Below are 16405 nucleotides of genomic sequence, written 5' to 3' on the forward strand. Positions count from 1 at the left end.
TTCTCCTGGACTGCAACTGCTTACCTCCAGGAAGAATGAGAACTAATGTAAAAATAGCATCTCTTCTTCCTTTTTGTTTCAATAACAACTTAACTTCATCAGCATAAAGCATATTTGAATCTGGGTCCTTTGGCCCTCTTCAGCTGTAAGCATAGACAACACAGATGTGGGCTGTCTTTGCAGCAAGAGAGGCAAGACCAGAGAGTTGTCCCTGGCTAACTCATCCCTCCAGAGCTTCTGGGGATCATCTTATTAAACCCTCCTACAGGGGAGATTCTGGTCATACAGTTTATTCTCTTAGAGCACATAAAGCAAAAGACTCTTGCATTCATTGAAAGAAATATTAGAAACCATGACTTTTTCCTGCCTACTGCCAGTAAAAAAGCCCTGGTAAGTCCTAGGCCCCTGAAGTTCTCGGATATGCAGGAAAAAAATTAAGATGTCAGGCCACGAAGATGCTTAAATCAGAAATTTTAGCAACAGGGAAGATAGAACAACCTGGATCATTTATGATGGTCTCATGGAACTCAGAAAGATATGGAAAATTTCAGAGAACTGTTCCCATTATTCTTTGTTTTCAAGGGGCTGGAATATCTGCTCAATACTGGAGGCTGGAATACTTGTCACAGAGCTGCCAGCCAAACTGTAAGCTGGAAATGCTAGAGAACACTTGCAAGTGTTTCTTGCTATGGCTGGAGTCTTCCTATCTGAACTTATTTGGTGAAATGAATAGCAAATTGAACAGATTTCATTGCTACAGTGTTCCTTTGTTCAAATGTTGCTCGCTCTCCTTCTTAAAAAGTAATTCCTGTTCACTTCAGGTACAAGTAGTATTTTGGGTACCTGTTTGCTGTCATCTGCGAAGAGTCTTTTCCTGTTAGTCCACTCCCACTCATACCTTGCTCTGGCTTTGTTTCCTGTAAAAATACAAGTATGAGATGCTGCAACTCTTCTGTTGGGCAAAGAGTAAAAGGTTTAGGAAAAACATTTGAGAAGAAAATTCTGTGAGTACGGAGTTTGTAAAATCAACCACATACACAAAAAAACAAGCGAGATTTTTCTTTTTTTGCTCATAGAAAAAGTTTGTGATTTTGTTAAGAAATAAGGCTGTACAAAGAACTAAAAAGCTGCACGTATAAAACTCAGAGGAAGAATTAAGATTCGGTTTTGCATGGAAAAGGTACAGAAATATCAGATTTCACCTGGCTAGCACTGTTGACATTCTGGGATCAATCCCATAGCTACCTCAGCTCACGCACCACAAATAACTAGATTTCACTCAAAAAAGCAAAGTATGATTCTACAAAATTTTAGAATTATATTCCAAGGAATCACTAAAATATTTAATCCAATAAAACTCTCTAAACTGCTTTTACCTTGAATAGATGCTAAGGTCTGATAAATTTCATCCCACATGAGAAATACTTTAGAAACAGAATGATTTGGAGAAAAATGAATGACAGTAACACCTTCCTTTGTCCACTGAGCTGTCACAACTAATATATAAGCAAATAATTTCACTCAAAGAAGTTCTAAAAAGTTCAATAGATTGTAAAAATTAACATTTCATGTTCTGAAGCTCATACCTGCAGATAATTATAATGTTTTTTCATGCAAACCTGAAAAGTTCATCTACAGAAACATAACCATTAAAGTGTATTTGAAGTCATCTTCTCCCCTCAAGTTTTAATGCTCCATTACTATAAATTACTATGGAGAGATTTTATTAGCCAACTTTAAATATGTCTAGTCAAAAGATCAATACTTCATATAAAATTTTGCTTTTTCCCCCCCACTGTGCTTTCATGTTCACCCATGGTTTTAATCTGTTACCACAAACTTTTAATGCCCAGAAAAGAAATTCAAAAGAATGTTCAAACTAATATATATTCATTTTTCTGTCTTAGGTTTTTCTGAATTTTATAGCTCACTCTAGTCATAAATGTCTGTTTTTCAACTGTCAAAAGAAAGCTGTAGAAAGGCAGGCATCGGACATCAAATTAGTGGCACAACTCTTCAGTTCTAGGTCCCAGACACAGATATAACCCATTAGATAACACTGTCTCAAGTCTCTGTAGTGAACAGAAATGTAGAATCAAAATATTGCAGTCAAATATTTCAGATAAGGATTTAATCAAGGCTTTCTGAAGTCAACAGGAGTCAGACTTGGGTCCTGCTTTATACATCTTTTAATGTTAGTATCTTCAGTCAGTGCGTATTGAGCTAACCCCAGATGCAAAGCTCTCATGGGATGAATATGGAGGTATCCAGCATTCCAACTGCACCCAGGAAGAAACTCTGCCTTTAAACTTACCTCTTTAATAGTGCTGTTTCTCCCTCGCCATGAAAACCACCATCTTCCACCTTTTTTGGGCATCTTATCTCTCATTATAGATTCCACAGTGGCCTGTGATAAATGAATGGTAACATAAAAAAAAAAAAACGCCCCAAAACAAAGGACAACCTAATATATGTAAATGAAAAAATGCCAAACACACAATTTTAACTCATGATAAATAGAATAAAAGGAAACATACTGTCTGTGGACCATAAATTCTACTAAAGCAAAATCTAATGGTATCCAGAGCTGCCCTGAAGTAACTTAAGCATGAATACTTATGGAATTTTTAAAAAGAAAAAGAAAAAAAGATAAAAATCAGAGAAGAAAAAAGCATAAACAGGTATTAGTATGATGTCTAGAATGGAGAACCTACAGTCTTTAAGTTGAAGTTGCTTAGTGTAAATCAAAAAAAAATAAAATAAAACAAAAATAAAAGGCAGATCACTTTAATAAAGAGCTCTCATGCAGGACAGTTACGAACTAGCACGCAAGATGGTAACTCTCATTTAAAAATAACTATAAACTCTCACTTAACAATAATGTTCATATTTTATGATAAAGATATGATATGAAAAAGTTCATATTTAATCATCAGTTTGGGAGAAGCGAAGAAATTACCAATGTGTGAGTTAAGTATGATGGCATGAATTCAACTGGCAGTTTTATGACTGCTTTTTAGCCCTGGCTACTTTTCATTGGTTATATATATACTGGATCTCAATAGAGAAAATTTTCTTTCAACATTCAAAATGACTGCAGCCTTATGTATTGTAACAGTGAAAGCTGAATACTTTCGCTCAGAAAGCAAGCAAAGGACAAATGAGAAATATTACATAAAGGTAGCAACAGCAACTGGTATGCCCTAGAATTGCTTAGCAGCTGTTTTTATGAGATGATAGCCTCCCAGTATTTAACATTGCTTTCCTCTGAAAACCTAATCACTGTAATAAAATCATGGCATTGATCAGTGATTTAAAAAAGAACTGAATCCAAGATGTGCTAAGCACTTATGAAAGAGCAAGTTGAGTTCAGCTAATGTATGAGACAGTAAAATATCTTAGAATTATAGAATCAGTAAGGTTGGAAGGGACCTCTGGAGATCATTCAGTCCGAACTCCCTGCTCAAGCAGGGTCACCTAAAGCATGTTAGACAGGGTTGCATCCAGGTGGGCCTTGAAGATCTCCAGACAAGGAGACTCCACAACCTCTCTGGGCAACCTGTGCCTGTCCCAGTGCTCCGTCACTCTCACAGGGAAGAAATTCCCCCTCACGCTCAGGCAGAACTTCCTGTGCTTCAGTTTCTGCCCATTGCCTCTTGTCCTGTCACACGGGACAACTGAAAAGAGTTTGTCCCCGTCCCCTTGACACCCTCCCTTCAGGTACTTGTACACAGTGATAAGATCCCCCCTCAGTCTTCTCTTCCCCAGGCTGAAGAGGCCCAGCTCTCACAGCCTTTCCTCATAGGGCAGATGCTCCAGCCCTCTGATCATCTTCGTAGCCCTACGCTGGACTGCCTCCAGTAGCTCCATGTCTCTCTTGTCCCGGGGAGCCCAGAACTGGACACAGTACTCGAGATGAGGCCTCCCCAGGGCTGAGCAGAGGGGCAGGATCACCTCCCTCGACCTGCTGGCAACACTCTTCCYAAYGCAYCCCAGGAKACCRTTRGCYTTCTTGGCCACAAGGGCACGTTGCTGGCTCATGGTCAGCCTGTCATCCACCAGCACTCGCAGGGCCTTCTCTGCAGAGCTGCTCTCCACAAGGTCAGCCCCCACCTTGTCCTGGTGCCTAGGGTTATTTTTCCCGAGGTGCAGGACTCTGCACTTGCCCTTGTTGAAACTCGTCAGGTTCCTCTCTGCCCAACTCTCCAGCCTGTCCAGCTCTCTCTGAATGKCAGCACAGCCCTCAGGTGTGTCAGCCACTCCWCYCAGCTTGGTATCATCWGCAAACTTGCTGAGGAGGCACTCCATCCCCTCATCCAGGTCACTGATGAAGAAGTTGGACAGGATGGGACCCAGTGCTGAGCCCTGGGGGACACCACTAGCCACAGGCCTCCAACTAGACTCCACGCCTCTGATCATGACCCTCTGCGCTCTGCCTTTCAGCCAATCCACCTCACTGTCCACTTGTCTAACCCACACTTCCTGAGCTTCTCTAGGACACTGTTATGGGAGACAGTGTCAAAAGCCTTGCTGAAGTCAAGGTGCACAACGTCCACTGCTCTCCCCTCATCTACTCAGCCAGCCATGCCATCAGAGAAGGCTGTCAGGTTGGTTAAGCAGGATTTCCCCTTGGTGAATCCATGCTGGCTACTCCTGATCACCTTCTTTTCCTCCATATGCCTGGAGAGGACATCCATAATGAGCTGTTCCATCACCTTTCCAGGGATGAAGGTGAGGCTGACCAACCTATGGATTCCTGAGGGCTGCCCTTAGCAGTGAAGACTGAAGCAAAGAAGGCATTCAGTAATTCTGCCTTCTCTGTATCCCTTGTCACCATGGCCCCCGCCCCATTCAGCAGCTGGCCCACATTTTCCCTAGTCCTCCTCTTGCTGCTGATGTATTTGAAGAAGCCCTTCCTGTTGTCCTTAATGTCCTTTGCCAGACTTGATTCCAACTGAGCCTTAGCCCTCCTCATCGCATCTCTACATACTCTGGCTGCATTCCTATAATTCTCCCAGGTGGCCTCTCCCCTCTTCCACATTCTGTCTATTTTCTTCTTCTGTCTGAATTTGGCCAAGAGCTCCTTGCCCACCCATGCCTGCCCCTTATGCTGCACTTCTTACTCATAGGGATGCATCGCTCTTGAGCTTGGAGGAAGTGATGTTTGAATACTAGCCAGCTCTTCTGGACCCCTCCTTAACCCATGAGATTCCACCAATTAGGTATCCTTCTCTCAGGTTTTTCAAAAATTCCCCTTTGCTATACTATTTAAAGTATGTCAGAAAAAACAAGAAATGATACAGGAGTAAAGCTGAGCAAAAAAAGTTTTGAGAAGTTTTTTTAACAGAAATATTAAAAAGCAGAGAAGCAGATGGAGCTATTGAGAATGGAATGGAATGAACGGCTACAGTTTAAGCAGGTTCTCAAACAGATGTACAACTTCTGTTTTTCAACTGTCAAAAGGAAGCTGCAGAAAGGCAAGCATTGGACAGATGCCCTAATGACTTTTAATGGTATATTCCCATGCTTACTGTTTAAATGTATTTTGCTGAATATTGGTGAATTTCCGCAAAAACTCCAGTTTATAATCACTTCCTAAAACCTATTTTGATAAAGTATCTTAACATTTCCTTAGTTCCATTGTTGAAGCAAATTAAAATTCTAATTAACAAATGAGTAATTAAGAAAACAAGTAGGATGACTGGTAACAGAAATGGGTAATTGTAGTTTCAGAGGTATAGTTCAGCCAAGTAATCTTTCCAACCAAATATACTGTTCCAACTATACATACTTGTCCATTCAATTAAAACTGTTTAGTCTAGAAAGTTATCGGAATCTAGAACACAATCAATTTAGCTGCCAAAAAATGAACACAGTGGATTTCACATTCATAAAAGACTTTTCTTAATTGATCCCCCATTTGAATAGGTCACGAAATGATGAAACCATAGTTTGACGGCACTGCCTTTTCCCTTAACTGCAATGGGATAAAAATTACATTCTGACTTTTCCAGTTTATCCAAAGACAGATGTCTGAGAAAGATGTTTTGGCTTTTCAGTGTCTAATTAAAAATGCAGTTATCTAGCATTCTCTTTATTATCATGGGGGGCACATCAGACATCTACCAAGATCTGGATCACTGTAGAAGCAGCCAGCAAATACAAATGCGAAGTAGGACAACCGTACTCCTGCTGTAGCCTGTTGAGTTATTTGGGATGAATCCCACTTTTGATTATTAGTAGAGTATTTGCAGTACAACGCAAAACATATCAGGTTCTGTGACATCCCTGAAATTCAGACCAGGTTCATAAAATTTCCAAACATCTGGTGATCAGTTGACTCTATATTGGGACGATAAAGTGCAGCTATTCATGCTTAAGTATATAGCTATATAGAAACAGAAATAACATGGTGGTAGAGATTCCGGGTTTTGAAGGAATTTTTATCCTAGTTTATGGCAATAGTGATGGCATGTGAATTCACTTAAACCCAAAGATGCTGTATGTATGGAAAGCAAAAGTTGAGTGCTGCAAATGGCAAAAGAAAGGTTCAGGTTCCAAGACTTATTAAACCCACAGCTAACTGAAATATAGATTAGTGCCAATGGTGATATCTGTTTCTTTATAAACATATACAGCGGTATGTTTATTTCTGTCCTGAGCATCTATGTGGCATCTGGTCATATGGAATTGTACAAAGTTCATCAATCCACTTAATATAAGCCACCATACAGCAGTCACATAGTGATAATTATCTGCCACTACCCATATGGATTTTTTACAAATGAACAGCCTAGAAACAGAAAACTAGTAAGTTAAAGGCTTCCTTTCTTATCTAGTACTTAGAGTTTATTCACTAAAGTTAATTCCTGGCCTCTATTTTTATTTGATAACATATGATGTATACAGGTAAAATAGAAGTCAGTCATCAAGTATTCAGCTACAGCAAACATAAATGTGGGTAAACACAATTTATGCTTAAAATCCATATTAATAAAAGAAAAAAGGAGAAGATAAAGGATCAAGTCTTCAAGTATTCATAATGATTTTTACCTAGTGAATAAATATTCCTCATAGAACAAATTTAGTCTTGCTTATTTAGTCCTTACTATAAGTCCGGATTACTCATGGATAGCTATTACTGATGTGCAGATTCCTCTGTAAAACAGTCTTTTCCCTGCCTTAGTGAATTATATGCCTTAATGAACTGCAGAATGTCACAGCTCCTACTTTGACTAACTTTCATGTTCAATCTTACCTTTGGCAAAGGTTTCTGGAACGCCTGCATCGCCAGTAGAAGGGGACCAGCTGTTGCCCAGTTGTAGTATCTAGGCATTCAGGAGAGATAGTTACTGTATTCTGTAATCCCAAGGTCCTAATTCACAACCAAGTATTTATTATCTGGTAGGTTAAGCCACTAAGCCCCTTTAGTCCCAAACTCTAGCCTAGATCAGCAACAGCAACTTCACTGTAGCTTTACAGGTATTTTTGGCAAATACTTTTCAAGAAATGCAAGAAGAGCTAAGACCTTAAGTAAAAATTTTATTTGTCATTCATTCTTCCCGTCCTTACTTTAACTCACTATCACAGCATGAGCTATCATTTTTACAAGCTGTTTTCATTGCTTCATTGTGGTGGGTACGGACAGCAGAACAAATACATAGTAGTATCAGCCATCTGCCTAGGGAACCTGAAGCTCCCTAACATTTCACTTGACATCCAGGGAATATGACAATGAGATCCTCAATAAGTATTCTTGTCTTCCCAAAACATCACTAGGCAAGTAAATACTACCATCACGGAAGGACCACTGAGAGGGTCAGCTACACACCTCTTGAGTTCTCCTTCTCTGATAGACAAGACAAGGCCATCCCATGCCATCACATATGTGATAAAATTATCACATAAGGACACATGTGGCACATCAAACTCGTATGAGTGATCTATACCAGTATGGGTAGCATAACCTCTAACTGCAGCACAGTGCTGTGATCTGTCCTGTAGCCTGTAACACAATATGCCAGGTGTAGGGGATGTTGAGTTAAAATACCCTCTAAATAGCTGCATCTGGCATACACCATAGTGCTGCACTGTTGCCAGAAACATAAGCATATGAAATTTTCTTAGCTCTCAGGGACAGAAGTCTCACACTCAGTGAGTGAGGCTTGACAAGTCTTGAAAAACGATGTCTCTGTAGAGGCACATAAGCAAGGTGTTCAGCATATAGAGACACTCTGATAGGTACAGCACGTTTGCAAGTAGATTGTCATGTCCCTGCAAATATTAATTACTAGAACTGGCTCAAGGCAAACCTTAGCAACTTCATATTCCATTTCATTTTTACTCTTCCAACTGAGTGTGAACATTACTAGAATTTAATGCTAGCTTTGTGAAATTCAAATTGTGTTGGTTAGCTGTGACAAGTCATCTGAAACTGCTCTTCATTTTCACTTTAGAGAAGCAAATTAGAAGAGGCTGACTTCACTGGAGATTTGACTCCTTCTAGATGAACACTGAACATATGAACATTCAAAACTTACTTCTCAGTTATGGTGAAATAGGCTTAATGCACTCAAATGCCAAATAAATGTTTTTGTTACAATAGTAAGGTATGTTTCTCTTGAAATGTACTTACTTATTTCCAATTTTAACCACAAGGTTAGGGTCATCAATGATAGCAGGATTGTCCACGAACTGCTGATATGTTACTGCATGTTCTAAGAACTCTTCTGTTGAGGAAAAAATACATTTGTAAAACATACACCTGTAAATGCTTGGGATGAAGCAATCTGAACCTCTTAGCACATCTCAGACACTTAGGCTTCATATTCAGGGTCAGTTCTTTATTACTGATGTGCTGAGATTAGCAATAATATGGAAGCAACATGTTCAGAGACTCTCAGGTGATCCTGAGCATTTCTTTTTAAGCTCCTGCGTGTCTTCCCTCTTTACAATAGAAGTTAAATGAAAGCTTGGGGATGGAACTTGGGGGGGGGGGGAGGAGGAAGGATTAAAAAAAAAAAAAAAATCAAGGTTTTAAGTAAGGCCTGGAAGTACCTTGTTGTGCCTTCCAGTGATCCTCTGTCCAAACAAGGAGCAGAAACTGATGGGCTTAACATATACACAAACCCATAGCCAAAAACTTAATGAGCATTTGTAAGGACTACAGCAAAATACAAGTCTGTGAGCAAACACCCTTTCCACTACCTGTGATTCCTTCCACAAAATACACATAATTTACAAGTGGACTGAATTACTACAATATAAAATATCTCAGTCAGATCACAGTATTTCTGAAATGTTTCAATAACTATGTTCCAAACCACAACCTGTATAGCATCAAGCACGCAGGGTTTTATGATTCCATATTACTACAGAATTTGCATGTCTTAATGCATTCTTCTTCACATACACAGCTGGAAGATTAAGCATAGAGTATGCTAAATGATTTGTCAAAAACTCATACAAAAAAAAAAAACAACAACAAAAGGTAGAAAAGGAATTCAGCTTAGATATTTTAACTCCCACTCCTAATGTTCTCATTTACAGACTACCTTTTTCATCCCTGACATTGCCAGCTGTGAACTTCCTAGCTATAATACTAAGTGGCAAAGTACCATTTACACTATTATAACATAAAATTAGTACTATCAAGAAATATAAATGTCAACAAGCTAATTTCCCAAAATATAGTATGTCGTCAACTATTCAAGTGTGTCAAAATCAAAATCTCATATTGGTTTACTATTTTAAGTATAAGAAATTCCAGGAAATGTCTCACTTCTGAGCTGGTATTATTTTCTCAACAAATTCCTAGATACAGCCACAGGAGGGCACTGTTTCCTTGGTCAATGAAGCTAAAACTTGGCTGACAGCACATCTCGGTAATTCAGGTCATTCTGTACCTTTGGTTATTTCTTTGTTGTCAGTAAGACCTCCACAGAGGGAAACGGCAATGGCAGGCAAATCTCTAATTCCATCTGAGACGCTTTCGACACCACTGTCAACACCTGAGCTCCCAAAGGACTGAGGGGACTGACTGGCTGACCGTGGCCCGTTGTCACTTGTATTCTTACTTTGGACATTATCCCCACTGGAAAATAAAAATCAGGCATTCAGACTTCATGTTTTTATTCCCAAATACTCTCCCTTCAATAAGCAGGGCTTACATCTGGCACACATAGAAAAATAATATAGTACCTAAAAGAAATTAACTTCTTTTTGCCATAAAATTTAAAAAGAGTAGAATAGGTCTCACTGTACACTCAAAAATTAGATTGCTTCTAATTCTTTGCCTCAACTAGACAGATACGATTGTAGCTTCATTTATTCATATGAAATAGAAAAAATAAAACAATAAACTGTACAAATTTAGTAGATAGAGTAATGCTACTATAAGCAGAGTTTATATGACTAGAATTATTCCCATGCAGGAAAAAGAATAAAAAATAATAGTTTATTCTCAGACTTGTATTAATTATATAAACTGAGAGTTAAACTCAGAACAAAGGATGTGTATGCTTGTGTGTGTGTTTATATTTATATACTACAAATATATATGCTTATATAAATAATTTTACTAGCTTAAAATCTGTGTACTGATAAGATCATTACTAGAATGTGCAGACTCAAGTTCTTCCTTCATTTCTAGATTTATACGAACGCATTTGAGAAAGGAATTGTAATCTAAACTTTGTCTATACATACTATTAATCTTTTGCTGTTTTATTGAAATGCTAATATTACAACAGTTGAGTTTAAGCAGAAAGAAAGAAAAATAAATTACACAAACTACTTTAGTTAATGTTCAGTGACTTTTATCAAATGACTATAGGGTATGATGAGGAAAGACTGTAAGTGTTAACAGAGGTTCTAACAAAGACTAAAACCAATTGGAAGTTTTATGTTTGGGGTGCAATATTTTCATAAACAACTACTGCATCTCATCCAAAAATGATCTTCCAGTATACATATTTATATGTGACTACCTACAGTAGAATGGCATCAGAGAAGTAATTCCATGCTAATACTATTAACAGTAAACTATGTTCTTCAAGGTAATAAGCAAGGACATAGGTATGTGTTCATACACACACACACACACACACATACATATATCTGTACCTCCCAAGGCCAGCTGCTCTCCCAGGTCATGTGAATAACACTCACAAACATCATGGTATATTATATAACAATCCACAATCAATATATAGTATTTAATCAACCAAAATGGAAAACTGATTTCAAGCACATTTCTTAGGCAAAAATGCAGAGCTCTCCAAGAGTTCTAACACTCCTATTCACAGTTTTATTTTTTTCCCTTCTTCACCTCAGCTTGTAATTTGAAAACTAAATAAATAAATAAATAAATAAAACGTTTTATCTTGTTGATATGAAGAGTTTGCTCTAAATCTGAAAGGAGAAGAGAGTCATTTGAATAGTAAAAAAAATTATACTTTTTGGGGAAATAAAGTGCAGCAACTTCTGGATCCATGTCAGTGAGGTCATCTAAATAGACACCATCAGCACCAAGATGCCGGCTTCGTTTGTCTGTAAGGGACAAATAAGCCTATTAATTAACATTTTCTGAGTAACAAGTCAGAATTGCTGTTATTATTTAACTACTTATTAGAAGAACAAGAAAGCAGGCAAGCTGTAACAACGCATAAACTGCAATTAAGTAAAACATGAAGGCCAGAAGTTTCAATACTCATCACTGATGTTCAGTATTAACATTCTGAATACACCAAATGAGAAAGCAGAGGTCTAATTTTGGAAAATGCTGAAGCCTCACAATTCCAGAGAAAACTGGTGGGAATTAGAAAATAGTGRTTACTGTAGAAAAACAGTAAAAGGAAAGCTTTCTGGAATATTTACATATGCCTATGTAAATTGCACTAAAGTCATCAGAGCATTTAATCTCCAGAAAATTCATCTTCAGTCTCCCCTTCCATAAGGGAAATAGCACAGTAACACGCTATAAGCTATAGTCATTAATAGAATACAACTACCTTATTATGGAGACAACTCACTGGTGAGTATGCACAACTAATGTGTTGCATAAGCCCATACAGCATTACCAGAGATGAGCAAGAGAGCAGGGACCTGAAGCCAGCCTTCCTAAGTCTTAGGTTATTACCAACACAGTCATCTCTGTCCTGTTGCTGCTAGTACATCTTGAGAAGTAACTGCTCTAATGTGAAAACCTCATTTAGAATTCATTCAGAAATACACAACTTATCATTGTCTAAATTTCCAACATGAAACATCAGAAAAGCAACAAGAAAAAGGATATATAAAGTCAGCAGAATAACAAAGACATGGAACACATGGGCAATAGCTAAGAAACTTGTTCATATTATCATATTTGCTGATGAAGAACAAATTCACAAACAAAACCATATAAGGCTTAAGTCATTACAGAATCATTAGGACTCTAAAATATAACATCTGTGAGTGAATAAATTTCATGTGAATATTCTAATACTTAGAATAAAACAGTATGGTACAAATCCCAGAAATCAGCAAGTAGAAAAGCAGACAGATATTTCGGAGATACTTGTTATATCTCATAAATTCAATACGTGTACCACACAGAACTGAAATTGCTCATGTGAAACAAAAATATAAAAAAATACAAAACAAGGTGGTTTAAGTCTGTTGTTTGTACAAAAGGCATATTACAATTCTACTTTGGAGTATGGAGGTTCCACAAATAATAGCAAGACAGAGGAACTCAGAAATCCGTCAGAGCAGTTAACCCTGCAGATGTACAGTATGCTTGTACCAAAAAACAAAAACTTTGAATTTGTGAAATCAGATGAATTTGGAACAAGTTATACAGCCTTGTTCAAAAGCACAGAGCTGCCTAATATCCCAGACCAAGGAGAACATTCTATCTTACTACACGGYTCTTATGAAGAGCTTGCTGCACAGCTTAAGTTTGGGTGGTTGTTTTAAAAAACTTATTCTTTTCCACATCTGAAAATGTCCTAAGGGCACAGATTAATTTATATGAAAGTGAGGTGATTTATCACTATGAAATCCAAAGGCAAAACTACGTGTATAATAAAGTGCAGAATCAACAGCTTTACCTTTCCTTCTGGAAGGGGAATCTGTCTTGCCAACTGGCTGGGCTGAGCAAGCTGCAGCTTGTTTTATTTCTTCATTGCCAGGCAATGGTGGTACAGCTGCTATTGGAGACTCTATCTCTGGCTTATTTGTCTCAGCTGGCAAGGGCTCAGTTTCACCAGCAGTTGCTGCATCTGCTTGTCCAAGGGCAGGTAAAGGAGACATAGTGCTAAATTCCTCTATAGGAGCACTCTGGATGACCCGAAAGTGAGTGTTTTCAGAAGGATTTACATCTACCATGCTGGGTTCCTTTGTTTTGAGCAGGGAACTGGCCTGTGAGGAAAAATAAGTAGACTGGCATAAAGAAAAGTTCTTAAAAAATGCAAAGCACTGAATAGTTTAACCTGTTCTACCTATTCCTGTTTCATCTGAAGTTCCATTGAGTTAAGAGCGTTCAGCATTTCCCAAGGCACTGGCTAAGGCTCTTATAATTACTCCTTTGCCCATCCACTGAGATCAGATTCTCAATGTACTTGACTACAGCAGAAAGCCATAGCTAGGTGAGTGGACTCTACAGTGCATAAAAGACCTCTCCACTCTGCACACAGCACACATATTTCAGGATGCCCAGTTCACTTGCATCGTGAGTCCAGGTAAGATTTGTTCCAGCATGTTTATATATAAATGCACTATACACACATACACACACACACCACACCACAGATCTCTCCCTGCCCTTCTCGGGAACACATCACTACTCCCTCCCTGCCCTCCTCTCTTCCTGCCCCAATACTTTGGTTCCTTCTTTGGAAGGTAACCTCTGCGCACATGAGAAAGGAGTGGAATACAGAGTCCTTACATAATCAGGATGCTCCCAGAGAGTAGGGCTGTGGTGTACTGTGGCTCATCTATACCCCAAATTAAGCTTTTAAATCAATTTGTTGGCACAATTCTAGAGCCAACAATTCTGAATGTGGAACATGAGGTGCTCTTACATGGGGATCTGTGCTCAGAGCTGCTGCTATAAGCTTTATGTCATAACAAACTTTTATGAAGAACAGGAACAACATCCAAAGCATAACTCCAAGTTAAGGCATTATCAGATTAACTCAGAGTAGCTTGGCTAGGGATATAGAAAATGAGTGTAGAAGGGAAAGCATCCAGGAATAAGATTTGCAATACACAGCAGGCTGTGTGACAGGGATAAAAATGAAACACCTAAATCTCCTAACACAAGGCCATAAATCTCAGACTGGGTTTGCCAATTTGAAACTGCTACCTTGTCCTCTGCGCTTAAATCAGTTCTCTGTGTACAGAAAATGGCTTCCCATTTTCTTGTTAAAATACATGAGGAGGAGGATAATGTGGGACAGTTCATCCTGTACATACTAAAGATGTGGTCAGAGCTCTCCTGAAGGAGGTAAGAAACCTGTATTCCCATCCCTGCTTTAGCCACTAGCTACTGATAGTGCATTTATATATAAACAGCCTCAGATCTGGCAACAGATTACAGAAGTCTTCTTTCCAAGCCCACTTCCCTGGACTGCAAAGTCAGGCTTCTGTTCTTTTATTCTGTTCCTGTCCCTATCACTCCTGCAGTTCTGCAGAGGAGCCAAGCTTCAACAGAAGGGGCCAAAAGCAGCACTATCCCTGCGCCGGTAGCTACAATATGTCATTGGAACTTCATTTCTTTCACATTGAGGCAGGTGGACGCCTTAAGTCCCCTTTCCTGAATGAACACTCGACTCAAAAGCTTGACTCAAAAGGAGCTGGCCAGCACACGACCTGCAATGTATCCAGCTGCACAGGGCTACAGCACTGCATGTACAACAATGCTGCTGGCACACAATGGATCCTGCCATCTAACTGGGCCCCCAGAAAGGCCAAATGGCTTCAGGCAGGAGACAGGCACCGAGCCAGTCAGCTCAGCCAAGAGAGCAGCATGTCTAGGCGTGCAGAGATACAGAACTGCAGGAGCTTCTGGATGCTTACGTACCCAAGCAGCCAATTCTAATTTTTGTGAATCACACTGCTAACACTAAGCATGTGATTTCCATCTAAAGCCCTCTACAAATTTCAATGACTTACCAGAGAACACTGATTTTGACTATTTTAGGCTATTTAAGTTTGTAACTTTTACAAGACTAGGTATCAAGTACTTTTGAATTTTCTACCGTATATCATCCGTCCTAAGAGAATCTGCAGGACACCAGACTTTCGACACCTCTTAAGGAGCACCGTTAGTGACTAAACCTATCTACAATGCAGACTTGCAAAAATAATCTTACAGAAAGATTTTACAGATTTAATTAGCAAATATACAGGATGAAATAACTTGAATTAAGTTATTTCCCACTACTCTGGGTTGCCTGACTCCACAGTTGAAAGGATCTGATTTTGAGGAAGTCACTGCCTGTTTTTTGAAAATTAAGATACTTTAGCTTTCTYGTTTAATGGTCAAAAAGACAAATAACCATGATAACTCACTGTGTCTTAGAATGTGGGCTACAAACTTCWCAAGCATTTCAATCAATATTCAATATGAATAATACTAAGCACATCTAGTTGTTGATAACATGCCTCTCAATTTATCAAAAATATTTCCTTGTGCCAACTTTTCCCCTAGCAAACTAAAACTTTAAATTTTCATAGGACTTCCATAATATTTTCAGTATCTCCCTCTCTTCCTCTGTCCTGGAGAKTCATGCCCATAATTACACAAGACTTGTTAGAGACCTAAATTTTTAACTGTTGAGGCCATGGTCCTCTCATCTCCTGTTCCTACAAGTTTCTCCTCTTTGATAGTCATCTCAAGMAATCTACTTCAGAACTAAGTCATCCTGGCATCAGCTTCCCCTCACAAATGCTTCATTCGTCTTAGTTCTTCATTGCAATATATATTAGTTTCTCCTGTCTTTTCAAGTTTCCCCAGCGCTCAGATCCTAACCTTGATGTAATTTTCTTATATAAAATACTACACTTTAATGTAAAAATGAGACTGATTCCCTTTTCAGCAGTCTGCAATACAGTAAGCACATTTGCTGCAGTAAAGAACAACTGATGTTGGTAGTAATTAAACAAATTACATCGGATACCTTTGTTGCCTGGGGTAGCTCTCCCCAAGCCCAGTGCATCTGTGGATTATTCTTCAGTCCTCCCCTATCCATAGGTTTACTAACTAATTCTGAATCACTTTTAGGAGTAGGAGGGCGTGAACCTGCTGGGCTGGAGAAAAATAAACAAACAAAAGGAAATATTTTTATTACAAAAATATTACAAAAACAGAAGCCCAGAATATGACATACAGCATTCTTATCTGTATTTTAGAAGTAAC

At 38.7% G+C, this 16405-nt stretch overlaps 1 protein-coding gene across 2 annotated transcripts in view; it reads right to left on the reverse strand.

Annotated features, from left to right (window-relative positions):
- Window positions 1-16405, reverse strand: part of LPIN1 (lipin 1) — a 52348-nt gene that overhangs the window by 16981 nt on the left and 18962 nt on the right. For both annotated transcript variants that reach the window (XM_085299980.1, XM_085299979.1), the window contains 8 exons: window positions 16167-16296; window positions 13095-13404; window positions 11457-11550; window positions 9906-10093; window positions 8636-8729; window positions 7259-7328; window positions 2315-2407; window positions 844-917 (listed from right to left, as the gene is read on the reverse strand). In XM_085299980.1, coding sequence (XP_085156106.1) covers window positions 844-917; window positions 2315-2407; window positions 7259-7328; window positions 8636-8729; window positions 9906-10093; window positions 11457-11550; window positions 13095-13404; window positions 16167-16296 — 1053 coding nt within the window. The remainder of the gene's footprint in view (window positions 1-843; window positions 918-2314; window positions 2408-7258; window positions 7329-8635; window positions 8730-9905; window positions 10094-11456; window positions 11551-13094; window positions 13405-16166; window positions 16297-16405) is intronic.

Source organism: Rhea americana, unplaced genomic scaffold (assembly GCF_003343005.1).
Source record: "Rhea americana isolate MKP2758 unplaced genomic scaffold, rheAme1 scaffold_159, whole genome shotgun sequence".
NCBI classification, from domain to species: domain Eukaryota; kingdom Metazoa; phylum Chordata; class Aves; order Rheiformes; family Rheidae; genus Rhea; species Rhea americana.